The 27,308-nt window shown below is 39.2% G+C and overlaps 1 protein-coding gene across 1 annotated transcript in view; it reads left to right on the plus strand.

Annotated features, from left to right (window-relative positions):
• Window positions 1-27,308, plus strand: part of NUP205 (nucleoporin 205) — a 69,832-nt gene that overhangs the window by 24,172 nt on the left and 18,352 nt on the right. Inside the window, exons 12-27 of the mRNA XM_030548444.1 lie at window positions 115-320; window positions 1,604-1,786; window positions 3,861-3,911; window positions 6,180-6,389; window positions 7,575-7,674; window positions 10,441-10,578; window positions 10,848-11,037; window positions 13,148-13,268; window positions 13,806-13,887; window positions 14,345-14,509; window positions 20,198-20,322; window positions 21,300-21,414; window positions 23,119-23,268; window positions 23,770-23,844; window positions 24,595-24,752; window positions 26,858-26,938. Of these exons, the coding sequence (XP_030404304.1) occupies window positions 115-320; window positions 1,604-1,786; window positions 3,861-3,911; window positions 6,180-6,389; window positions 7,575-7,674; window positions 10,441-10,578; window positions 10,848-11,037; window positions 13,148-13,268; window positions 13,806-13,887; window positions 14,345-14,509; window positions 20,198-20,322; window positions 21,300-21,414; window positions 23,119-23,268; window positions 23,770-23,844; window positions 24,595-24,752; window positions 26,858-26,938 (2,150 nt within the window). The remainder of the gene's footprint in view (window positions 1-114; window positions 321-1,603; window positions 1,787-3,860; window positions 3,912-6,179; window positions 6,390-7,574; window positions 7,675-10,440; window positions 10,579-10,847; window positions 11,038-13,147; window positions 13,269-13,805; window positions 13,888-14,344; window positions 14,510-20,197; window positions 20,323-21,299; window positions 21,415-23,118; window positions 23,269-23,769; window positions 23,845-24,594; window positions 24,753-26,857; window positions 26,939-27,308) is intronic.

Below are 27,308 nucleotides of genomic sequence, written 5' to 3' on the forward strand. Positions count from 1 at the left end.
GAATACTTTGCTGAGTACAAGTAAGGGCTGTTTTTTAAAGTTTGGTATCCCCTTTGCCACCCTGTAAAAGAGCAAAATTACTTTGTAATCAGTTTAAACATTTTTCTTTCCTAGCTGAAAACATTCAAGGAACCGGTGGCAGCCCTGTCTCCTGGGAGCATTTCTTCCGCTCCTTGATGCTATATCACGAGCACTTAAGGAAGGACTTACCAAGTGCAGATAGTGTCCAATACCGTCCCCTCCCTCTCCGAGGAATCACCCAGAAAGAACAGGATGGATTGATTTCCTTTTTACAGCTTACAACTACTATAGTGAAGTGGGTAGGTAACCCTTTTCTTTCTTGTATCTCACTAATACATTTCTGTTTCTCTTGCAAGATGACGTTTGAACTGACTTACAGATTTGAGTTTGCACATAATTCAGTAGTGGTAACCTATGCCACATTTGACCAAAATGGCATGCTGGGCAGAGTCAGCTAGCAGTTGCTGTGATTTGATTTCTGGACTTCATAAGTGATAGCAGGAATGACTGAGTTGGACAAGCACATGATAAAGCAAGAAGGGGCAGGGTCTGTTATTGGTACTGCAAATTGCTGATTTTTAACTTTCATGACTCTCTTTCTTCTCTGTTGTGGAGTTGTTGTCTCTTTCTTTCACAGCGAAGACAAGTTTAAAAGAAATCAAGTCAGAGCTGAAGAACTCTAGGCATTTACATTTAATAATTTGAGAGGGGAAAAGCCAGAAGAAGTAAACTAAAATAAGAGAGAAAATGGGTAGGAGAAACAAACTGCCAGTGAAACTTGCCTCCAGGCTGGATTTAAATGGCTGCCAGTCCTATAGCTGAAAAGGCACCTTGAGTTAAAGGGGTGGGAACCCTAAGCAATGGTTATAAAAATAATGCTTCAGTGCAGGCTCTACATAGGTGGTACAGCTTTAGTTCAATTACTGAATACTCACCTGAGGAGAAGGTAATTCTGTAGTAAGTATTCTTAGAATTATCTAGCTATACTAGAACTGTATGCCAATTGAATAGCTTAGCAAGAGGTCTCAGATATGCTTTAACTAGCCCTGCCCAGCTTTTAGATCTTAACAAGTTTAATTTCAGTTTAGTGAATGTTAAAAATAGATAATACAAGCTTGTAATAGAAATAATGACAGAGCCCTTATCTACTCTGGTGTGAAGGGGCTATTGAAGTATAAGCACTTGATTTCTCTAGAGAAACAGTTGTGTGAGTGTGTTCCCTGCTAGTATATACTTTGGAGTTACAGAAGAGACTTGAGCTTCCAACGTATATATGCATAGTTGCTTTAATACATGTTGAAAGAAGGAAAAAAGAGGGTGAAATACTTGGTAATTGTATTCAGTTATTTTAAAAAAATAAACTTTTAAATCAAAAATGTTTTAAATCAGTTAAAACTGATGCTTTAAGTTGGGGCAAGCTTCCACTCTTCCCATCTCTAAGGTGTGTTGGGCTAGAAAATGACATTAACTATTGCTTAGACTTTGAATCATTTGAGTTAGGTGTTGCAAAACTCCAAAACTTTTCAAAGTGACAATGTGTACTCCTCCCGCCTCCTCCCTTGTTTTGTGTATCATTTTGCAGAGTGAGAATGCGCGTTTGGCCCTCTGTGAGCACCCCCAGTGGACTCCAGTGATAGTCATTTTGGGACTCCTGCAATGTAGCATCCCTCCCATTTTGAAAGCAGAACTATTAGAGACTCTTACTGCCTTTGGAAAATCTCCTGAGATAGCTGCTTCACTCTGGCAATCACTGGAATACGCACAGGTATTTTAGGATTTTGTATACTGCTTAGAACAGTAGTATCTGAGTCCTGGCTGAATTGTAATATATTTTAACATTACATACTTAAACCTTAGTGGTAATATGACACACTTTTCCTAAATATTCTTTTAATCACTTATTTCCATTGCTGATTATCAAATTCACATTGTTTCTTACTGTAAAAAGGGCCTGTGCTCTGATAATAGTGGTGTGTTCTTATTGCTCAAGGAAAGAGAATGGGGAGAAACCAGCCCTTTGTTCACATACTATGGGAGACCTAAAGATCTGTGAACCCCTAAGTAATGCTACTATAAGAGATCACAAGATAGAGTTTTACTTCTCTAGACAGTATAAGAGTGACATCATTTCACTGGAAGGAGTTCTGTCCAGTCCTTGGCTGAAATGAAGATGCAACAGGACGTAGCCCTTTGAGGGTTGGGGTGTAAAAGTGAACGTGGAGGATTTGTGTAGCTCTTGGAGATGTGCAGTTCATTGTTCCATCAGCAGATAAGAGATGTTTTTTTTAAAAAATCTGCAAGAAGTGATTGGTAGGGAATACAAGAAGTATTTTTAGTACAATGTAACATCAGCCATTACTTCAGTAAACATCACTTCAGTACTGGGCAAACTGGTTGGAAACTATAATAAAGAACAATATTGTCAGACATGCAGATGAACATAGTTTGTTGAGGAAGAGTCAACATGGTTTTAGTAAAGGGAAATCATGCCTCACCAATCTACTAGAATTCTTTGAGGGGGTCAACAATCATGTAGACCAAGGGGATCCAGTGGATATAGTACACTTAGATTTTCAGAAAGCCTTTGACACAGTCCCTCACCAAAGGCTCTTATGCAAAGTAAACTGCCACGAGATAAGAGGGAAGGTGCTCCCATCAGTTGGTAACTGATTTAAAGATAGGAAACAAATGGTAGGTATAAATGGAGAAAGGTAAATAATGGTGTCTCTCATGGGTCTGTTCTGGGACAAGTCCAGTTCACCATCCTCATAAATTATCTGGGAAAAGGGGTAAACAGCGAGGTGGTAAAATTTGCAGATGATACAAAATTGCTAAAGATGGTTAAGACCCAGGCAGACTGTGAAAAGCTACAAAAGGATCTCTCAAAACTGGATAACTAGGCAACACAATGGAAGGTAAAATTTAATGTTGATTAATGCAAAGTAATGCACACTGGAAAGCATAATCCCAACTATACATATAAAATGATGGGGTCTAAATTTGCTGTTACAATTCAAGAAAGAGATCTTGGAGTCATTATAAATAGTTCTCTGAAAACATTCACTCAATGTGCAGTGGCTGTCAAAAAAGCTAACAGAATGCTGGGAATAATTAAGAAAAGGATAGCTAATAGGACAGAAAATATCATGTTGCCTCTGTATAAATCCATGCTATACCCACATCTTGAAATATATGTGCACATGTGGTTGCCCTATCTGAAAAAAGATGTGTTGGAATTGGAAAAGGTTCACAAAAGGGCGATAAAAATTATTAGGGGTATGGAACGGCTTCCGTATGAGGAGAGATTAATAAAACTGCGATCTTTTAGCTTGGAAAAGAGATGGCTAAAGGGAGATATGATTGAGGTCTATAAAATCGTTACTGGTATAGAGAAAATAGATAAGGAAGTGTTTTCTACTTCTCATAACACAAGAACTTGGGGTCACGAAATGAAATTAATAGGCTGCAGGTTTAAAACAGATAAAAGGAAGTATTTCTTCACACAGAGCACAGTCAGCCTGTGGAACTCCTTGCCAGAGGATGTTGTGAAGGTCAAGACCATAACAGGTTTAAAAAAAGAACTAGTTAAATTCATGGAGGGTGGGCAGGAATGGTGTCCCTAGCCTTTGTTTGCCAGAAGCTGTGAATGACTGACAGGGGATAGATCATTTGATTATTACCTGTTCTGTTCATTCCCTCTGGGGCATCTGGCATTGGCCCGGAAGACAGGATACTGGGCTAGATGGACCCTTGGTCTGACCCAGTAGGGCCATTCTTATGTTCTTATTTCTGTCAGTAGCTGTGTAGAAACACATTGTTTTCCCTTTCTGTTTTTTAAGATCTTACAGACTGTAAGAGCTCCGGGTCAGAGGCAAGCAACTGGCATTGAGGTAAGGGTTCTTCTTCTTTAGGAAGCCACTTTGATTTATATACAGATGAGTGCAAGGGGGAAAATGTAGAGGCCGTGCCTGCTATTGAGTCTTGGAATAAAATCCCTCTTTGCTTTGCATCTATTATTCCCATACCTGCTCATGGCTCCTAGAAGTTGGTTTTATCTTGCTTTGTAAATCTAATGGAGTTCTTAACGTTTGTTTGGTCATGCCTTGCAACTTTCTACTATGTATGGACTAGATGTCTTTGCCCTTCTTTTCCCACTGCTTGCTTGTTATGTACATTTTTCCCCTAGAATTCCTTGACTGCTTATTGTTTCCTGTATTTCATTTTTTTAGCATTATCACTCAATTTTAAGTCACATAAAATCCATTGTGATTTAGCTAGAAAAAGGAGTCATACTTACTTATTTACGCTTATTAGTGTGTCTTAGTGCATCAGACTTTTGTAAGTATTCTCTCTCTCATTTGTTTTCAGAGTTTTCCTCCACTCCCCCCGCCTTCAACAAAACACACATTAAGGTTACATTCTAATCAGGCATGCAATGTATATCATTATAGTCAGGCAGTAGTTCCACGATAGCTAAGGTTGAAACTTGTTTACTGTTTAACAGGTGGTTTAAGGGCAAATCTACACTACCCTCCTACATCGGCACAACTGCACCGATGCATCTGCGCTGCTGTAGCCCATTTGGTGTAGATGCACTGTGCCGACAGGAGAGCATTCTCCTGTCAGCATAATTACTTCACCTCCACGAGAAGTGGAAGCTATGGCCACAGGAGAGTGTCTCCTGCCGACATAGCACAGTGTGGACACCGCTTTAATGTGATGTAACTTGCATCACTCAGAGGGTTGTCCCCCAAATAAATATCACATCAATTTTTTTGCAGTTCTTAAGTTCTTACAACTTTTTTTGGACCCATCTGTGATTCTTATTGTAGTTCTGATCCTCCCCAAACTGATTTCACCCATTCAGAATTGATTTTTAGCTAGTGTCTAACACTCATTTTTCTCTTGGGGGAAAAACAATATTTAAAAAGCTATTTGGAGTTAAAGCTTGAGCCACACTGACAAACGTGTCCCAGACCTGATGAAGAGCTTTGTGCAGTTTGAAAGCCTTGTGTCCTCCCAGAACACTGAGTCATTCCTCATGTCTGCTCATCAGCCCAGACTGATTGGTACTTATCATATATCTCCAATGTCCGTTGCCGCTTCGAGAGGGCAGAGTAGAGATTGTAGGGCTGGGCAGTTGTGTACCATAATTCTGTATTTGCTGGTTTTCAGAGATTTAAGTACTGGTGCATTTAACATCATAGAATGGTATGAGGCACAGCCAGTCTTAATTCTGTGTAAATAACAATTTTAAGCAGTGAATGTATTATAAACTATTATCTGTCCTCTTTTTCAACATGGTTTTTAAAAACACTCAATGGCCAAGTCTTTTGAAAACTGGTGGCAGCTTAGAATATGTTTTAGGTTACAATCCTGAAATGTGATGCATGTAATACAGTAGTTCTCAAACTTTCATACTGGTGACCTCTTTTACATAGCAAGCCTCTGAGTGCGACCCCCCCCCCCTTATAAATTAAAACCACATTTTTATATATTTAACACCATTATAAATGCCAGAGGAGATGCGGGGTTTGGGGTGGAGGCTGACAGCTTGTGATCCTCCCATGTAATAACCTCATGACCCCCTTGAGGGTCCCAACCCCCAGTTTGAGAACCCCTGATGTAAGAGGACTTCTGTGCCTGTGCAGAGCCCCACTGAAGTGAATTGGATGTGATGTTGGAGCCAGCACAAGTGCATCACATTGTAGGTTCGGGCCTAACTTGTTTGTTTTGCTTGTTTTTGTGGTGGGTAGTGGCAAAGAAATTGGTATTATTATTAAAAAGAATGGTAGATAAAGCAACAATTGAATTTAATAAGACTAAGAGCAATCACCACATTATTATGCTAATTGCTTTTCAAATAATGCTTATCAAAGTAGGTAACTTCTTAAATTTAAAAAAAAATTGGGCCCAATCCTAGTTTCCCTGCGCACCCTAACTCCCACTGAAATCAATTAAAATGAATTTCTGTCATTTCAACCTTCAATCAACATTCCCCTCCCTTTTTGTTGGTTGTGTTTCAGCCTTATTATTTTGAATGTATTTTGATTTTAATTACAAATCTACTGAGGTGGAATCTTGTTACTGTTCTCTGGTTCTTTAGTGTTATTTCTGAAGTTGAGTCCTTGATGTTTTTTTCCCCTCTTCTTGGGAAGGTTGAACTGAATGAGGTTGAATCTCGGTGTGAGGAGTACCCTTTAACCCGTGCCTTCTGTCGGCTAATCAGCACGCTGGTGGAGAGTTCATTCCCTTCTAACTTGGGGGCTGGACTGCGACCACCAGGCTTTGACCCCTATCTGCAGTTTCTCAGGGACACTGTGTTTCTCCGATTTCGCACCAGAGCTTACCGGATTGCTGCTGAAAAGGTAATTTTTAATTGTGAAGATAGTTCTTTTGGGACTAAAGCGCTTTAGTCCCTGGCCTTGGAAGAGCTGTGATGTGCAAGTTTGATGCAGCCGTGATAAGTCCATGGATTCTTTAAATCAAAGTTGTAGCCAAATGACATCCTCCACTCCTGAAAAGCAGATTGTGGAGAGGTTTACAGTATATATCTTCATTGTTCAAGACACACTTGGTTGTCCTTAAAGGGCTAGAAGCACTGAGCTTCTTGATACTAACCCATTTAAATGGACAATATGTGATAGCCTTTCAACAGCCAGCAAGGAGACACCGTAGTTTGCACTGACGTGTGCATGAAACACCTTCCTCGTTTAAAATGCGGAGCACAGAATGTAGATTGGAAAGAGCATTTTTAAATACTACTGTTTGCACTGTCAAAAGCAGGCTAAAATTAGTAAACAATAGGGATCACAGTTGTATTGGGCTTCCATACTCCTCTGGTGTGATAAGAACGCTATTTCTGAAGGCAAAGTGTCTTCAGCCACGTTAGAAATACATGGAGTTAGCTATCTGCAGTTGTTATATTATGATTTTTTATAAATTGCTTTGTTACTATAATTTTACCAGGTTGGCTAATGATTGCTAAACCTAAGTAGCTTTCATAAACCTGAATAATTAGAACCTTCATCCACCAGTTAGAGTTCTTTCATCATGACCATTTCACAAGATTATTTAACCAAAAATAGCATTAACATAGTATTTTAACTTCTTGAAGCATGGAATTTGAGTTCCTCGATATGATTCTTTTTGATGAAAATGCATTTACATTGAAAGTCGAGTGACCCAGGCAGGGCAAACAGTCAAGTTTACCAGCATATTCATTCTTTCATACATTTCAGAATGTTTGCATCTGGCTTTGAGTATATGAAAAATAAACTATCGTTATGTTTGCAGATGTTCTTTTTAGTTCAAAAAATCACACTGAGAGTATTTCAAATTCTCTGACTTTAGCAATTTCCTAGTGCTATGGGACGGTAATTTTAAAAGCAAATGCATTTTTCTTGAAGTCTTGCCCAATCCATTGTTTAATTGCTTCACTTTCCCTTCTAGTTATATTGTTCTGTCATCCCGGTTTTGTATTATAGTATTAATAATATCCTGTGTGTGATTTTTGTGGGTTTTTTTGTTTTTGTTTTTGTGGTTGTCCACAGTGGGAGGTAGCTGAGGTGGTTCTGGAGGTATTTTACAAGTTGCTGAGAGACTACGAACCTCAACTTGAAGACTTTGCTGATCAATATGTGGAGTTACAAGGTTAACTTGTTCATTTACTTACTGTCAAACAAGATTATTACTTTCACTCTGCTTCCATACCCCTGTAATGTGATCTTATCACATTTTACAAGCAAGTTGAGTCAGTGCTTAGATGGGAAATAGCTAAGGAACTCTAATGTGCTGCTGATTCAGTAGGCTGCACTCTTTTCTGAATCAATAATGAATCAGTGCCCCAGCATGGGACTAGAGTGCAATGTGCTTCAGGAGGCGCTGTCTTTCAGATGAGATATAAAACTGATATCTGCACATTTGTGGTCACTGAAGATCCCATAGCACACTCAGAATGTTAGCAGCATCCTGGCCAGAATTGAGTTAGGAAGCTACGTTTTGTTGACCAGAACTTGTCCTGCAGTTTCATTTAGATATTGTAGCATGAATGTTCTATATTGTTAAACAGCTGCTTCCTTTCACTCTGGATGGTGGGTGAAGTGATTTTCTCCATATGTATAGTTAGTGAAGCACTTTGCATTCCTTCAGAAAGCATGTGTAATATAAGATGTTTGAGCCCTTTTTTGTTACATATTTTCTACTCCCTTTTCCTGCATATCACAGCAGAAAACATCCTGCCATACAGCAATAAATCAGCAGTTACCAGGAGGCAAGTGAACTGTCTATCAAGATTGGTAGAAAGGCACCACCCACTCACTTACTCAGTCTTTTTCTCCTTGCATAGTAGCATCCAGATTCCTTTAGTTTGAGTCTTTGTGTTTTCTTCTAGCTCTTTCTCTATAGAAGGTAGAAGAAAAGAATGAAGAAAGAAATGAGACCAGCAGAAAGACAGTAGGGAAAAGAACAGGCTTCTTACTTGTAGAAGGAAGAGGGCATCAGGGTAAAGCTTACCCTGTGCATCAAAAGTGCTAAACCAACTTTACAGGACTCAGTTCTTGCCCTTTCCTGATCCAATGTAGTAGGTGCTGTTTCCTTTGTACTGCAGACTTGCTATGGCATGATCCTGTCCTTTTGTGAGAGATGATCTTTTCTTCTAGTCCAACTGCTTGCTCTCACAGATGGGGTATGGGCCTGACTGAAAATAGGTGCTTATAGTCCTTAAAGTAGCCACATATTTGAAAAGGTGGGAGTTGGTGGAAATGCCAACCTTGAACTTATGGGTGTAGGCTTTAAACCTTTGTCTTGTCTCCATGACATGGCAGCCAGATTGAGGAAATGGTAATTGGTGCACCTTTTAGGACTGGATCTCAATTTATTAATTACTGGCTATATGGGCAGACATCAGTCATTTGCCTACTGTCTTCTATGGTTTACCAATATTCAGTTGACAGCTGGTTTGAGGGGAAGCTTTCTGCCTTAGGACATAGATACTGCTACTTCATGAGAAGAATGCATTATATTTATTGTGACTTTGCATTAGATTTTCTAGTAACTGTAATTATCTCATTAAAAAGCAACGTTTAACGATTTATTTTTACTTAGAGATTGTAAACATCTTATTCTTGGGCCTGAATATCTGTTCCTATGGCTTATATCTAAATCTCCATTGTAATCACACAGCCAATTAAGGATGCTTACTTGATGTGTTCTCTAATCAATTTTCGATTTGATGTTACTGAATAGTGAAGCTTATCTAAAGTTTAGAAATGATTCATTCTAGAAAGTTAAGATGAATACTTGCTGAACTCTGGTTTAATGAGGGATACTACTCTTCTGAGCCCCACTAAGAAGGCAGTTGCAGCATTATAGTGAGTTTGAGGCTACGGTTGAGTTTATTCATCTTAGTTTTGTTTGTTGGTGTCTTGTACTGCACATTTTTAATGTGAAGTTTCTCACTAAGTGATGCTTGTAATTTGCAACAGGCTCAAAGAGCCTTTAGAAACCGTGCTTAAGTGTAGAGCCAGGCAGAAATGTCTTTCTAGTAAGTTTGGCACAGTCTGGAAGGCCTCTAGATCACGCAGTAAAAAGGATCCTTTCAGCTCCAGTATTTTGTGTCCTACATCATCATCTTCCTTTGCCTTGTTTGGGAGGATAAGTAAACTGCGAATCATAATATAGACTCGTGGTTCTCAAACTTCTGTACTGGTGACCCCTTTCACATAGCAAACCTCTGAGTGCGACCCCCACCCCCTTATAAATTAAAAACACTTGTTTATATATTTAACGCCATTGTAAATGCTGGAGGCAAAGCGGGGTTTGGGGTGGAGGTTGACAGCTCATGACCCCCCCCATGTAATAACCTCATGACCCCCTGAGGGGTCCCAACCCCCAGTTTGAGAACCCCTGAAATAGACTTTTTCTTATTTGAAAAGTTTTTTTTCTTTTGCCTCTTGATTTTGTTTTCTGATGATGACTGAAGTTTTCTTCTATGCTCTAGTTCAGTGGTTCTCAAACTAGGGCTGCCTCTTGTTCAGGGAAAGCTCCTGGTGGGCCGGGCCGGTTTGTTTACCTGCTGCGTCTGCAGGTTCGGCAGATTACAGCTCCCACTGGCTGTGGTTTGCCGCTCCAGACCAATGGGGGCTTCAGGAAGGGCGGCCAGCACGTCTCTCGGCCCACACCGCTTCCTGCTATTCCACTATTTTTTCCTAGCGTTTATGAGCTGCCATCTGCTTAAATGGCTTTTGGCTGGAGCATGCTCCAAGGAATTTTCCTGTGATATCTCGCATTGCATTGAGGTGTTGCTTGCTACAGCAGCTGTTGTTGAGATGTTTTCTGGTATGGAATGGAGTAAGAGGATTCCTCTGACAAACAGAATTACTAGTAAATAATTTCCCCCATTTTTTTTTTCTTTTTTAGGGGAAGAAATAATAGCACATAAACCACCTGGATTCAGTTTGATGTATCATTTGTTGAATGAGTCACCAATGTTGGAACTGTCCCTTAGTCTGCTGGAAGAAGGGGTTAAACAGCTTGATACATATGCCCCCTTTCCTGGTATGTGCCATTAGTTTATTTTTAAGATAATGGTGAAGAGTTTACCAAAAGCGATGTGACACCGATATTTCTATATATCTTTTGTTTCTCAAATATATAAAGTTATGTTTTGAGGGAAGTTAATTGAAAAAAGTTCAGATCTCAAGGTACTTTTCTGACAGAGTATTTTGATGAGCTGTTCAGTTACCTTTTTGTAGAGGCTCCAGGAATTGTGGCTTGCTGTGTAACTGCTGTATATGTTTGTTTGCTTTTTTGCTTATGTTCTGTAGGGAAGATGCATTTGGAGAAAGCAGTGCAATATTGCCTTGCACTTCTTAATCTGACCCTACAGAAGGAGTACCTCTTTATGGATCTCTTACGTGAGAGTCACCTTTCCCTAATTGTCACACCTCTAGAACAGCTGCTGCAAGGAATCAACCCCCGCACTAAAAAGGCAGACAACGTGGTAAACATTGCCAGGTAGGCACAAATTACTTTGGGAGGCAGGCATTTTGGCGGTATTGGAAAGTGAAGAGAGTTGAATCCACACAGCAGACCCTTCTGCTTGCTCAGAGCCTCGCTGAACAGTGAATTCTGTACAGCCTGAAGAGCCCACCTGCATACATCCGATTGCAAGAGTGGGGCCTATGTTTGTATTTGCTCCTTAGAAGAATTCCTCAGAACAGACATTTCAAAGTTTCACATACTTTCTGTGAAATTCAGGACTTTTAAATTCATTGCTCACTTGTGTATAACCTTCATTTCTCCAACCTGGACTTTTTCATGATAGCTATAGATTGGCCCAGTAAAAGTTCCTTTGACCCAATCTACCACCTAGCCTTTTCCAGAACTGACTGTTAATTATTCCCATTAAAGGGACACTGTCAACTTGATTTTCAAACAGAGAGCAATGCAGTTTCAAGTACAACACTTAAGTCCCTCTGCCAATGTTTGTGGTTTACAATGACGTGTTACTATAGGCAGGCCAATACAAACAACTGGAAAACTGACTACATAGGAGTAACAGTTAAACCATTACACACACATCCCTGTAAAAACAAAGTGTGTAAATATACCGCTACCTCAATACAACACCACCTGATATAACACGAATTTGGATATAACATGGTAAAGCAGTGGTCCGGGGAGGCGGGCCTGCGCACTCCGGTGGATCAAAGCAAGTTCAGTATAACACGGTTTCACCTATAACGCGGTAAGATTTTTTGGCTCCCAAGGACAGTGTTATATCGAGGTAGAGGTGTAGTTTTTTCTCTAATCCTTTAGTTGTTATGATCTCAGATGTTACATATAACAATAGTAAGTGTACAGTTTTCAGATGGAAGTCTTTCAGGCCATTGCTCTTGTCCACTTATTTCCTGAGGGTGTGTCCCAATGCCTTCTTTCATTTATATTGACCCATGTAAGGTGGATATAGGGTAGAGGAAACAGCAGAAAAATTTCTGGCAGTGATCTCTCTCCTGGTCAGTCTTTATTACTGGTGGTGAGAGGGTTTAGCTGCTATGTACCTCTGTAGACAAAAATTTCAATCTGTAATTTAAAAAGTTTGCTATGTATTGTCGTCAGATGCCACCGGTGTGGTGCTCTGCTCTATTCAATGATAAGTTGGCTGCGTGTATGTGTATTCTCCCTGTGCGCTGTCCCAGCTCTGCGCAGATAGCTGGAATAGCAGATCTCGAGTGAACTGCCCAATGACCACAGCCTCTAATAAGGTACAAAGGCACCCAGCAGGTTTATTGTCAAAAGAAGCACAGTAATAGTTTTGCGCAGTCTCTGCAGGACGTACTACAAATATGTGGCCCCGACAATGGACCGGCTCTGTCAGTGGCGGGATTTGCCACTGCCCCCTAGGCCAGACAAAGACATCCACTCAGGGATGCATTCTTATACACCAGTACAAACAGGTTTCACATCATTGAATGCACTGAGGTACAGCCCCTCTATGCATTAGGATGTTGCCTTTCTCATGGTGCTGATTAGTTTGAACAAATAAGTCTATCCATCATACTGTATTCATCGTATTGTCCTTTCATATTGTCTATTCATCATCTATCCGTTGTATTGTTCTTTCATATTGTCTATCCATCATATTGTCCTTTTATACTGTCTTTAGGCTGGGTCTGCCTTGTTATCTGTGTGGGTATACCCTGGCATACTTTCATCTTATTAGTACTTACATGTGAATACACTCTCTTGCCAACTTCTGTGAGCAGGGCCTGCCTCTGGCTCACAGCCTAACTTTGCTTTATGTTAGCAATGTCTTGACCATAGATTCATAGACTCTAGGACTGGAAGGGACCTCAAGAGGTCATCGAGTCCAGTCCCCTGCTCTCATGGCAGGACCAAATACTGTCTAGACCATCCACCATTACTTCAGTTCAGGCCTCAGGCCGGGCCTCTGATACCAAGGGTTTATGTCTCAGGGCCTCATCTTACTACATATATACTGGGTTATTCAGATTTTATTTTAAATTGTTTGTTTACAAATGTATTTTTTTCTTCTAGGTAATATTCGCTGGGAACTCTTGAGTGACCAACAATTTAATTACATTATTCTTGAAATTTTTTAAAGGTATCTTTATCATGGCAACAGCAATCCTGAACTGGCTTTTGAAAGTGCCAAGATCCTCTGTTGCATTTCTTGTAACTCCAACATTCAGATAAAGCTAGTAGGAGATTTCACACATGATCAGGTAACCGCTATTCTGTTTGAATTTGGGGGAAGAAAGTAGTGATGGGAAAATAATATTTTTACTACTTACTAATAACAAACCTAGATTATATGTGGTAAGGCTACATAGTGCCTTGTCTCTAAAAAGAACAGATTATTTTTCCATAGCACCATGAAGATTGGCTGCTTATTCATGACATTACATTTTTAATGAAACAGTTACCATTATAAGAAGAGAACAGTTTTGTATGACATACTAACCCTTTTCTTTGGTTAGAGTGTCCTCCCTAGGGGAGGTGAATGTAGCATATTTTTAAGACATGAGAGTTTTTAAAATATTATTTATTATGTGGTTTACCAGTTGACCTATGCTTAGAACAGTTAAGACCCCAATAATTAATGCTCCCTAGTTTGATCACATTTTTGTCAGTGAAATTTACACCTGTATGTGAAACTATAAAATTTCATTTTTTAAAATCATCTTGTACTTAAATCAGTGTTTTATCTTCACCAAACTTCTCTCTGTTTTTCATTCCCAACCTTCCATTTCTGAATCCAGAGTATAAGCCAAAAGCTGATGGCTGGGTTTGTGGAGTGTTTGGACAATGAAGATGCAGAGGAATTAATTAATCCAGAAGATGGTATGTGACTGGTCACATTTTATTTACATGATTATCTTTTGTGTAGATTCAAATTTCTGAAAGTGAGCTAAGGAAATACATGCAAGTATAGCTTTCAAATTACTGAGCAAGTAAACTCTGGAACTGTTATGGGTTTGGCACTACAATTGCACAGAGGGCCCCATAGTTACATGAAGAGTATTCTTCATTTATTTTAAATTAGAAAGATATCGTAAGAACAATCTATTCAAAATCAAACCAGTTCTTGAGAGAAAAATTATAAATTGCTCTTGACAAATTGTGTAGGATTATATTCAATAGTTATTTGGAATTAATTCCTGGAAATTTCTAGAGTGATCTGAGTTTTACCCGTAACTTTCTTTTATTTTGTTGGTATGTTGTGGCTAGGGAAGGCCATGCAGTACTTACATTATCTTCATTTCAGTTTTCATCTGGCCTTTTTTCACTTTCTAATAAGATCTGGAATCTGAAAAGAAGCAGTCTCGGATCCACCATGAAACAAAAATCCATATCCTGAACCTTCTCATCACCTCTCTGGAGTGCAGTCCACCTAACCTGGCCTTGTACTTTTTGGGGTTTGAACTGAAGAAACCTGTCAGCACCACAAATCTGCAAGACCCAGGTATATGTATGAAAAGGGGATCTAATGTTTATCTAGCTTTTGTATCAGTGTTGAGACAATGTATTGGAAAGCTCAATGGAAAAAATCCTGATTCCTTGTTCATGACATCAGGGGAGATGGCTTCAACCTTAAAGAGTTGGATTTTAAAAGTATATTGATACTCAAATACAAAGTGTAAGCTACCACAGGGCACGTTCTTTTACACAGTAAGGAGAACTTGGAGATATACAGATACTAATCTGGTTTGAACCAGTTATAGCATGTAGAAGTTGGCCTTTCTTTCCTCAAGGTGATCTTCGGAAGAAGAGAGTGAATTTTTGCCTTGTAAAGTGTATAAAGAAGGCCTGTAAAGTGTGTTTGTGCATGGGTGGATTTTCTTTTATATTTGTTTCTTAGAAACCTTTTAGAAATGTCAGGAATGGCAAGTCTCTGGTGTTTGACTTTGCTGGAAAACTGGGTGGGAGTTTGTCTGAATTTGTTAGCTTTCTCAGCTCTTAGTTGAAAGGGTTGTGAGTAGGGCTGTCAATCACAGTTAACTCATACGTTTAAAAAAAAATCAATAGTGATTAATCACACTGTTAAACAATAGAATACCAATTGAAATTTATTAAATATTTTTGAATGTTTTCTACATTTTCAAATACATTGATTTCAGTTACAACACAGAATACAAAGTGTACAGTGCTCAGAATATTTATTTTTTATTACAAATATTTGCACTGTAAAAAACAAAATAGTATTTTTCAGTTCACCTAATACAAGTACAGTAGTGCAATCTATTTATCATGAAAGTTGAACTTACTAATGTAGAATTATGTACAAAAAAACTCAAAACTGCATTCAGAAATAAAACAATTTAAAACTTTAAAGCCTACAAGTCCACTCAATCCTACTTCAGCCAATCACTCAGACAAACAAGTCTGGTTAAAATTTGCAGGAGATAATGCTTCCCGCTTCTTGTGTATAATGTCACCTGAAAGTGAGAACAGGCATTCGCATAGCACTTTTGTAGCCAGCGTTGCAAGGTATTTACATGTCAGATATGCAGAATATTCATATGCCCCTTCATTCGTCGGCCACCATTCCAGAGGACATGCTTCCATGCTGATGATGCCTGTTAAAAAAATAATGCATTAATTACATTTGCGACTGAACTCCTTGAGGGGATAATTGTATGTCTTCTGTTCTGTTTTACCTGTATTCTGCCATATAGTTAATCCCATAGTAGTCTTGGATGATGACCCACCACATGTTCGTTTTAAGAACACTTTCACAGCAGATTTGACAAAACACAAAGAAGGTACCTATGTGAGATTTCTAAGGATAGCTACAGCACTCGACCTGAGATTTAAGAATCTGAAGTGCCGTCCAAGATCTGAGAGGGACGAGGTGTGGAGCATGCTGTCGGAAGACTTAAAAGAACAACACTCATTAGATATGGAAACTACAGAACCTGAGCCACCAAAAAAAGAAAATCAACTTCTTCTCGTGGCATCTGACTCAGATGATGAAAATGAACATGCATTGGTCCACTCTGCTTTGGATCATTATCGAGCAGAACCCATCATCAGGATGGTCACATGTCCTCTTGAATAGTAGTTATAGTATGAAGGGACATATGAATTTTTAACGCATTTGGCACATAAATATCTTGCAACGCCAACTACAAAAATGCCATGCAAACACCTGTTCTCACTTTCAGGTGACATTGTAAACAAGAAGCTGGCAGCATTATCTACAAATTGTAACCAAACTTGTTTGTCTGAGTAGTTGGCTGAAGTAGGACTGAGTGGACTTGAAGGCTCTAAAATTTTACATTGTTTTATTTTTGAATGCAGTTTTTTGTATATAATCCTACATTAGTAAGTTCAACTTTCATGATAAAGAGATTGCACTACTATACTTGTATCAGGTGAATTGAAAAATACTCTTCTTGGGTTTTTTTACAGTGCAAATACTTGTAATAAAAATAAATACAAAGTGAGCACTGTACACTTTGTATTATGTGTTGTAATTGAAAAGTGAGCACTGTACACTTTGTATTCTGTGTTGTAATTGAAATAATATATTTGAAACTGTAGAAAACATCCAAAAATATTTAAATCAATGATATTCTTAACAGTGCAATTTAATCGCGATTAATTTTTTTTAATCACACGATTAATGGCGATTTTTTTTTTTAATCACTTGACAGCCCTAGTTGTGAGGTATATTTCTAAAAGACTTTTTCTTCCACCTCTTTTATAGAATGTTTTAGATAAATAGGTGTTAACTTCAAATAGGTTTTTAGTTGTTTTCATTATCTGCAATAGGAGAATGCCTATCAAATTGAAAAGTAGGATCTACACAATGGCAATTAAGTCTGTGCTTTTGTATGGCACTGAATGCTGGGCACAGAGGAAGAAATAGGAGCTGATCTTGAATACAGTGAGAATGAAAATGTTAAGATAGATGATTAGAGTTAGAAGGAAGGACTATGTTCAGAACAAAAGCATTAGGGAAGTGGTGGTACTAATTATAGAAAAGCTGAGAGAATTCAGGGTTAGGTGATTAAGTGGAAAAAAAAATCAGAAGAATATATAGGAAATAGTGTGTTACCCTCCACTTGTAAGTTTAAGAGAAATGTTGGAAGACCCAAAACTAGATAGATAGATATCATACAAAACTATTTGATCAGCTGCAGAGTTTCCAAGGAACTGCTTTAAGACAGACTGGAATGAAGAAAGACTCGAAGAGCCATCCCCATATAGATGGGACAAAGCCTTCAAGAAGAAACAAATATAAATACCTCTTTTAAATGCTCTGAACAAAATTGAATACCCGTCCCAATCAGCTTGCAATTGCTTGATGTTGGATATAATCCCAGCAAACTTCCAGTTGTCCATAACCTTCCACGAAGAGTGGGATGGATGGAACCTGAATTTTAGTGTGTGTGTGTGTGTGTGTGTGTGTGTGTGTGTGAGAGAGAGAGTGAGTGAGTGAGTGAGTGAAATAATAATAATGATAAAAAAAAAACCAAAAAAATTCAGGCTGCCTTTATGCACCCAAAAGACATACAAAAGGAAACGAGTCCTTTTTTCCTCACTTACAGGTCACTTTTACTTGCTGACAATGGTTTGGCAGTTTCAAAATACAGTAGGCTCTCATTAGTAGCAACATAGAATCATAGAGTATCAGGGTTGGAAGGGATCTCAGAAGGTCATCTAGTCCAACCCCCTGCTCAAAGCAGGACCAGTCCCCAACTAAATCATCCCAGCCAGGGCTTTGTCAAGCCTGACCATAAAAACCTCTAAGGAAGGAGATTCCACCACCTCCCTAGGTAACCCATTCCAGTGCTTCACCACTCTCCTAGTGAAAAAGTTTTTCCTAATACCCAGCCTAAACTTCCCCCACTGCAACTTGAGACCATTACTCCTTGTTCTGTCCTCTGCTATCACTGAGAACAGTCTAGATCCATCCTCTTTGGAACCCCCTTTCAGGTAGTTGAAAGCAGCTATCGAATCCCCCCTCATTCTTCTCTTCTGCAGACTAAACAATCCCAGTTCCCTCAGCCTCTCCTCATAAGTCATATGCTCCAGCCCCCTAATCATTTTTGTTACCCTCTGCTGGACTCTTTCCAATTTTTCCACATCCTCCTTGTAGTGTGGGGCCCAGAACTGGACACAGTACTCCAGATGAGGCCTCACTAATGTCGAATAGAGAGGAACGGTCATGTCCCTTGATCTGTTGGTAATGCCCCTACTTATAAATACTGTTAGCCTTCTTGGCAGCAGGGGCACACTGTTGACTCATATCCAGCTAATCATTCACTGTAACCCCTAAGTCCTTTTCTGGAGAATTGCCTAGCCATTCGGTCCCTAGTCTGTAGCAGTGCATGGGATTCTTCTGTTCTAAGTGCAGGACTCTGCACTTGTCCTTGTTGAACCTCATCAGGTTTCTTTTGGCTCAATCCTCTTAATTTGTCTAGGTCCCTCTGTGTCCTATCCCTACCTTCCAGTGTATCTACCACTCCTCCCAGTTTAGTGTCACATAGCGGTGCCCTTTTGCTATGTTGCTCCTAAGTGGCTTTTGCTGTTATGGGGAGCATTGACATAGTAGGGAAAGTGTTGCTCGTATGTGGTGATGGCTCTTTCAAGGTATTGCCGAGAACAAGCGTCCACTATATAATAGTTTAACAATGGCCAGTTATGTAAATTACTTGCTCTTTTCCACAGGTAGCCTTACCAGGAAAGCTAGAGGCACTTAATATAGTAATCTTGAATGTCTCCATTCTGACCTAGGTGCAAAGTACTTTTACATCATTATAACATTAAGTAGATCTTCAATTTATTATGACACTCTACAAGTACTTATATGTTTGACTTTCTAAAACTCGTTTAGCTTTGAAAACATTTATGGAGATTTCAGTCCAGGTGAACATTATATTTTTGGTTTAATGGTTTAAGTAAATTGTGTTGAATCTGACTCTGGGATGGAAAACAATTTTTTGTGTGTGTTCTTCTGATGATGGAGATATTTAAAGAATGATTTTCAAGAGAATACTTGAATATATTTAGGATCTTTAGGTTTTTGTTTTATTTCAGTTCTTCTGGTAGGAAGCGGTAAACCTGCATATCTGTGTGCGGCGGCAGGGCCAGCACAACCCATTAGGCGACCTAGGCAGTCACCTAGGGTGCTGACATTTGGGGGGCGGCGACCGCGGCGGCCGAACACCTGGCCGCTGCGGTCATCGACAGTATTTCAGGGGTGGGACCTTCCGCTGTCTCTGTCGGGGGCGCCATTTTGGGGGCAGAATCTTCCGCCGCCTAGGGTGCCAAAAAGGCTGCTAGCACTCCTGTGCGGCAGTTAAACAAAACATTTCACATTGGGATTCTTATGATGCATTGCTCTCATGTCTTACATTGTCATGTGAAATCCTTGCAGGAATTAAATTTCTTATCTCACTATAGAACATTTATCATTATTTAGATACTATTCATCTTTTACAAGTTGGGTGATTATCATGCCATAGATTAACAAATGTAATTATTGATGATTCCTACCCACCCTACTCATCAACCAGATTCTGAAACACTACAGGCATGGAGCTTGCTCTGTTCATCATTTGAAGGAGATAATGATTAAAAAAAGAATGAAAAGAAAGGGCTCCATTTTCATGTTGAATCATTTTTTCTTAGTTAGTGTGCAAGTTTAACCATGTAAATTTCATGATATAATCAATGGAAGACAAGAGTATTAATCTCTTCTTTCAATGGAGTATTGACCAATAATTTCAAAGCTTGGTAGAGAGCAGGAATCCAGAATTGTTATGCGGTTTATCAAGAATATGAAAAAAAACTTATTGAATTCACTGTTGTTTTTTAATAGAATTGAAGAAAAAGGGTTCTAAATAAACTGCTTGACAGATATGTGACTATTTGTTCTCTCTACTAATGCAAAAAAAAAAAGTGTGTCGAACAATTTCTTATGAATTTTAATAAAGCGCAATTCCCACTTCTGTTTATATTACCATACTGAAATCTCTGCCAGATTTTGTGAAGCTGATGTTTGGAACACAGCTGTATGTGCAGTGCACGATCTGTGTGAAGGATCTAGTTTCTATAATGGTGTATATGTAACTATGCATGTTAATGATATTTATGAAAGTCAACCAGTGCTAAACAAATATAATTCATCTTCTGTTTTAAGGTGTCTTGGGTTGCCCACGAACTTGCCTTCATGCTATTTTGAACATACTGGAGAAAGGTACTGAAATGAGGACGGGCCCTACAGCAGTGCAAGAATCTCCCCATCTTGCAGAACTGTGTTATCAGGTATTGTATACAGAATATTTCCTGTTGGCAGAATCTGAAACAGCATTTACTACTTCTTGTTTAGTAATGAGCACAGAGGTGGTTGTGATTTGATACAATTTTTTTGTTCCAAATGTTTATGGTACATTTTTTTACATACTAAAACGTTTACTCCTCTTCCCTTCAGTATGTAAAAATCGATTCCTGTGCATTTACAATATAAAGAATCTGAAATCACGCTAAAGTTAGTAAATGGATTCTCTTTTTATAAAGCAGCCTTTGCTTTGTGTTTCTTCTACTAATGTGTGGCTGGTTAATTAAACAAGGAGTGTGTTGTTCTATTTTTGCACCATCAATTGTTTGCCTAGAGAATAAAAATTATGAGTAATCCTTACTTGTAAAGAACTCTGAAAATCTAGTGTGGAGTGTCTCCCCTTAACTTTGCATCAGTGACAAATAATTGTATTCTAAATGGACATAATCTAATTGGGCATGTATGCATCATTGATGAGCTAGGCGCCTTGCATATAAAACCAAATCAGATTATAAAAGTATAAATAAATCAACATGTCATGCTAAAAGCCTTTCGAAATAAAAATGTCTTCAAATGGAATTCTTTCAAATTGGTTCTAAAGTCAGGAAGGAAGACATGCCACAGAAGCAAAGTGACATGGAGTATATTTCCTAACTTTGGTGGATCCAAGGATTGAGAAGCCTCCATGCTTTCCCAGCTAAGAGAACAGGATGGTGCCACAGCATGTATGAATAGAAGCTAATCATCTACCTATTCATCTAGTCCTTCAATGGTGTGACAATCTGTTGTTTGATATAAGTGATTTACTCAGCCTTGGAGTAGACCAATGGGATGTTTGTTTTAAAACACAGACACAGTATTAGTTATTTCATATATTTTTGTGTGTATCTTATTTTTCTTTTGACTTGGTATCTGTTTAAATTTGGAACAGAAATTAAAATCTTATTTTTGTTCTGATTATCAGGTGATCTATCAGTTGTGTGCATGCTCAGATACATCAGGTCCAACTATGAGATATTTGAGGACCAGCCAGGATTTCTTATTCTCTCAGTTGCAGCATTTGCCATTTTCTATCAAAGGTAAAAAAAAAAAAAAAAATTATTTAAAAGAAAAATTCATGTTAATTTAAAATTGTTTATCCCTTTGATACTGAGAGGCATCAAGGTTCTAGGTGAGTTCTTGATTGAATGGATTTAATCCAGCCTGTCTGCTGATTTGTTGATTTAGCAAAGTAATCTCCTCGGATTTACTAATCTGAAATTCAAACTGTAATTGTAAAAGCTGTTGTATACCATCATATCAAATTTGCAGACTGAGTAGGCATGGGTGAGAAGGGACATGGAAGAGAGAGAGACATTTCAAGATACATTTTTTTTCTCAAAATATTTTATTTTTGTGGTTTGCAATTCATCCCTAATTACTTTGTGAATCCCACAAAAGTCTTGAGTATTTGTAAGTTTCACTTCCATTACAAATTTGTTTAGATTCTACTATGGAATTTTACATTTTGAAAAGTGAGGACGGCTTTCGGATCTAGGTAGAGCCAAGGAAGTGAAGAATTGTTGGTTGCACCAGGCCAAGTATAAATGTTATGAAGGGCTTCCTTGTTATGAATAATTGGCTGAGATTATTTCTAATACTCGCATTAATTTTTGAATAATTAATAGGTGCATTTTAATGTTTCTAAAGATATTTCTCAGCTGTAGTAATGAGAATAAGTTTAAAAATTAATTGGATGTAACAACAAAGGCTGGTCTAGGTGATGCAATGTATTAATTTCCTATTTATTAGTAAATGTGTATATAGTGCCATGACTTCGGATAATCCTTTACAGAGATTAAAAAACAGTTTCTATCTCAAAGGTTTTACAGTTCTAAATTAGATGAACATGACGATTTCAGGGGGCGACAATTCAAGCCTGGTTAAGTTTGACTAATGGCAATGTGTAGAGTAGAGGCATGACATGTGTAGCTACATGCCGCAATGAAAGGTTCCAGCAACGGGGAGGCTGTGGGAAAAGGCTCTAACAGCTTCTCCCTACTGGAGCCTTTCCCCTCTGCCTTCCCTCTCCTGGAGCCTTTCTCTACTGTTTTCCCCTTGACAGAGCCTATCCCTGCTGCCAGAGCCTTTCACGTTGTGGCAGGGAAAGGCTCTGGCAATCCAGAGGCAGTGGGACACTACAGATGTGGGAGGCACTGCTTGGGGTTGTAGAGAACCCATGTAAGGTATATATCTATGGGATTCAGGCACGTAGGGTGCTCTGCTGTACTCCTCTACTCATCTAAGCCATGCCTCACCATCTACACTGCTGTTTAAACCCATTCTATCTGGGTGTCTAATGTCTGCTCTACATGCTACTGCAAGTGTAGACTTAGGCTGAGTACATTCTATCTCAGCTGAGTGCCTAGTTGATATTCATTCAGATCATAAAGGCACCATAATTGATCAGAATTGACCTTCTTTGCTCAGAAAAGGCAGAGTACTATGCAATGTAGATGGCGCTGCAAGTTAAGACTGAGAATAATTCTCAGAATTCTTTGTACATCATGTGTGACGACCGCACACTGTATGTAACTATTCCTGGCGTTGGACAGTTCTGTCAGTCCTTAGCTTTCATGAGCAAGAAGTAAGGAAACAATTTAGACAGGTTCAATTAAGTTGAAAATCACTTCTCTCACATGCATCATCCAAAAGACCCCACCCAAACAAAAAACAATTTTCTTGTAATATGGAGCATTATTTTTACTCAGCTATGTGATTCCTTCTGTACCTCCCTTACCTAGAACATGAGATTTCAGCGCTAAACCAGATGTCTTGGCTAATGAAAACTGCATCTATAGAACTGCGTGTGACATCCCTGAACCGCCAGCGTTCCCACACACAGAGACTCTTGCATCTGCTGCTGGATGACATGCCTGTAAAACCTTACTTAGGTAAAACGGGGTATGTTTTGGGGGAGAATAGGGAAACCAAGACTTGAACTAGTGAGAGAGTCCTCTTTCCTTACTTAAATTACTCGTCTTTTATATACATACACATTTTAGTTCTTGTCTAACATTTGAAAACCTTTCTGGTATTTGGTTTGATATTGGCAGTACGGGAGTGAGGAATGTGGACTGCGTGTATGGAACACAGGATTATATTCTTTTTTCCTTTCATTCTTTTTTGTTTGGCTGTTGGGTTGTTTTGAAACGTCTCTGTAAAGTATTCTACAGACATTACCTTTCCAACCTGGAGAGAATCATTAGCTACCAGCGAACAGACAATAACTGTTATCACTTTCTACCATCCTGGTCTGGATTTGAACCAATGATCTACAAGTGAGAAATTGACTGGTCGGCAGTCGTGTCATGTGCCCTTTCAGGCTTGGTCAAATTTTTTACATATTTTCTCTATCTTTAGTTTTCTGATTTATTGTATTTCAATACACTTAGCTGATGGTGAAGGAGGAATGGAAGATGAAAGTCGATCAATCAGTGCGTTTCTTCACATTGACACCGCCTCCAAAGGTAAATGCTGTGGAGATTCATTATTTCTTAATAAGGATTTTCTACTGATGAACAGGAAAGGCTGCCTCTAGCAGATCTGTTTCAGCATGAAAAATGGCAGACACAAGCAACAGCAACAACTACAGTATGCAGAACACTATTATCTAGCATGAAATAATGGATTTTAGAAAGCAAGTGAGTTTTATAATGAGGGAAAAGTACTGGAACGGGAGAAGAGGTAAAAGAGTAATGTGCAAGGGAGGGCAAAAGGCAAGGGAAGGCAGTCCATAAGTTAACTGGCATAGTAACCATTTTGAGACTTACTGTGACACACCCCTAAATAGTATCATTAAGTTTCTGTGACTGAAAATATTTGCATTTGTGTTTTAAAAAAAATAATAATTTTTTTTTTAAAACCTAGAGGACTAAAGTTGAACTCCTAAATCCATGTCAGGCATCCAAAAGTTGCTGCAAGTTCTCTTCACCTCTGAAAATCAGGCTGTTTTTATTTAGGAGCTAAATTTTAGACACCTGAAAATTTTGGGCTATGTGCGTATATAAAATGAGAAATAATGTTGCAGAAAGGAGTTAATCTAATCTAAATCATAAAAACCAAAACTCTATTCTGTTAGCAGATTCATAGCCTTAGCTTCTCAGAAAGCTCTTACTGTGAGGCTTGTTAAAGTGAAGAATTGTATTTATAAATGTCAGTTAAGGTCCCAGTAGGTCCTTGGTATTTCTGAATAGGATAATAGTTCATTTTTTCCACAGTGCGCAGGAAGATCTTGAGTATTCTGGATTCCATTGACTTCAGCCAGGAGATCCCTGAACCTTTGCAACTGGATTTTTTTGACCGTGCTCAGATTGAGCTGGTCATTGCTAACTGTGAGCACAAGAATGCACGTGGGCAAGTTATCTGCAATGTCAAGGTAAGCAGTGTTTGGAGAGTGCTGTCTCAAGATAAGCAAAGTGTCTAAAATTTGATTTGGTAATTTAAAAAAATGGCTGTTGGGGTTTAGGTTCTGTTATTACTGGTCATTGTACACACTGATAGTACTCCTGGCCCCCCCTTGTTGGGATTTGCCTTCCCAATGAGGTTCAGATAGAGGACACTTAACCTAAAAATATCTTTATTAGTTCAAAGGCTGATCCAGCTCAGTAGCACATTACAAGCATGCAACAACTGGCAATTAACTTATTATCTATCCCCTCCTAACTACTATGAGCTGCGATCAGTTACAGTCGGGCCAGGAGCAGAACCATCACTTCTACCAAGTGCTCTAGAGTCTTGATTACCTATGGACCTTCTGAGCAGCTTCGCCTGCTATTGTTGTTCCCCTTTTATTATAGAGTAGAAAGTTCCGAAGCACTCAGGGGGCTGGTCTACACTACGGGGGGAAATCGATCTTAGATACGCAGCTTCAGCTACGTGAATAATGTAGCTGAAGTCGAATATCTAAGATCGGATTACTCACCCGTCCTCACCGCGTGGGATTGATGTCCGCGGCTCCCCCTGTCGATTCCGCAACTCCGTTGGGGTTGGTGGAGTTCCGGAATCTATATAAGCGCGCTCGGGGATCGATATATCGCGTCTAGATGAGACGCGATATATTGATTCCTGAGCAATCGATTTTAACCCGCCGATACGGTGGGTAGTCTAGACGTAACCAGAACTTGTTTTAACTGGATCTGGTTTCTACTCTTGCTGCTTCTCCTACATCAGCTCAGACACAGGGCAAACAAATTCTGTCTAGCAACTACTTACATCACTACAATTGCCTTGTTATTATATTAAGGGTCATTAGGTTTACCTACTCTTAGGGATCCAAACCTGTTGTTCCTTCTCCACAAGAAAGAGTTCAGCTATTTCAATATGTGTGAACACAGTTATTTTGACTGTTTTTAGTTGGATTTTTTGTCTTGTGAGCTACTTAAACTTAAATCTGATTTTCTTTTTAATGTCCATATAGAGCTATTGGTCCTTCATCTGTGCTATACTGACGATGGATGCTCTCAGGAGAGTTTTTGTGCTGTGCAATGTTTTTCCATTTTCAACTCCCTCTCCCCCCCAAATTTTATTAATAATGTGACTTAAATTGTCACTTATGTATTGGATTAGCATGCAAAGGCTGCAGTCAGGATCATGGTTCCATTGTGCTGGGTGTTGTATGAACATATAGGAAGACCCAGTCCCTGCCTTGCAGACTTTAAAGTCTGTAAGACAAAGAGCAGATAAAGGGTTGGTGAAAGGATACGACATATAAGCAGTTATCTGGGTGTTGGTAAGAACTTGGCCATGTTGGTACGAGGTTGTTCCATGTCTTTTAAAATATAATTGTTTTAAAAATCTTTAGGACTTTTTTTGGAGTGGAGAGCAGTTGGAATTGAAGTGGGAAGAGGAAGGGATTGTGGGACTAAGAGGGAGTGGATTAAAGAAGAGGAAAACTGTTAGGGAAAAGGAGAGGAGGGTGTGAAGCACAATGGATAGAGAGTGTGAAGTTGGGCAGTGAAGGTCTGCAGTAATAGGAGAGGGGTGAGATAAGGGGGGACATGCAAAATCAAGGAAACTAAGGCCATGTCTGCACTTACCGGGGATTGCTGCTGCTGTGTTCGATGCAGTGGGGGTTCATTTCGTGGGTCTAGTGAAGACCTGCTAAAGTGACTGCAAAGCGCTCTCCTGCCGACTCCGGTAGTCCACCGGAATGAGAGGAGTAAGATAAATCAACGAGAGTAAAGTAAATCATCTCCTGTTGACGCAGCATGGTGTAGACACTGCAGTAAGTTGACCTAAGCTCTGTTGACTCCAACTATGTTATTCCCGTAGCTGGAGTAGCATAACTTAGGTCGACTTACCCTGGTACTGTAGACAAGGCCTAAGTATGCAGCTGTCTCCTAAGCTGAATCCACTATCCTTATGTGTTGCAAACATTTCCAGACAGCAGGGAAGTTCACAATCTAGACACAGCAGTGTTTAGGCATACTTTCATTCTATTAGTTTGATTATTATTTTTTTTTCCTGCTCTTTCATTTCCAGTATCTTCACAGAGTTCTGGTTGCAGAAGTTAATGCCCTTCCAGGAATGGCAGCCATAGGACAGAGACCCTTACTTATGGAGGTAAGTTTAGTCAAAATAACCTAGGGCTTGTCTTGGTAGAGAGTTAGTATGCGGCAAGATGGGGTGTAAATCTACAGTGCACTAGATTGCTGTGCACTAATTGTGTGGAACTTGCCTCTGTGCACTAAAAGTTCCTTTGTGTGCTTTGACCTACTGATGTTTGAAATGGGAGAAGGTCAAAGCACATGAGGGAACTTTTAATGCCTGGTAGCAGAGTCCATACGGCCAGTTAGTGCAAAGCACTCTAGAGCACTGTAGATTTACACCCTGCTTGGAAAAGTCCCTAGTCCCATTGAATTGAATGAACAATTCCATTGCTTTTTCTGATAGACTAAATATATTTAAGTGGTTTATTTTTTTCAAAGACTAT

Source organism: Gopherus evgoodei, chromosome 1, assembly GCF_007399415.2.
Source record: "Gopherus evgoodei ecotype Sinaloan lineage chromosome 1, rGopEvg1_v1.p, whole genome shotgun sequence".
NCBI classification, from domain to species: domain Eukaryota; kingdom Metazoa; phylum Chordata; order Testudines; family Testudinidae; genus Gopherus; species Gopherus evgoodei.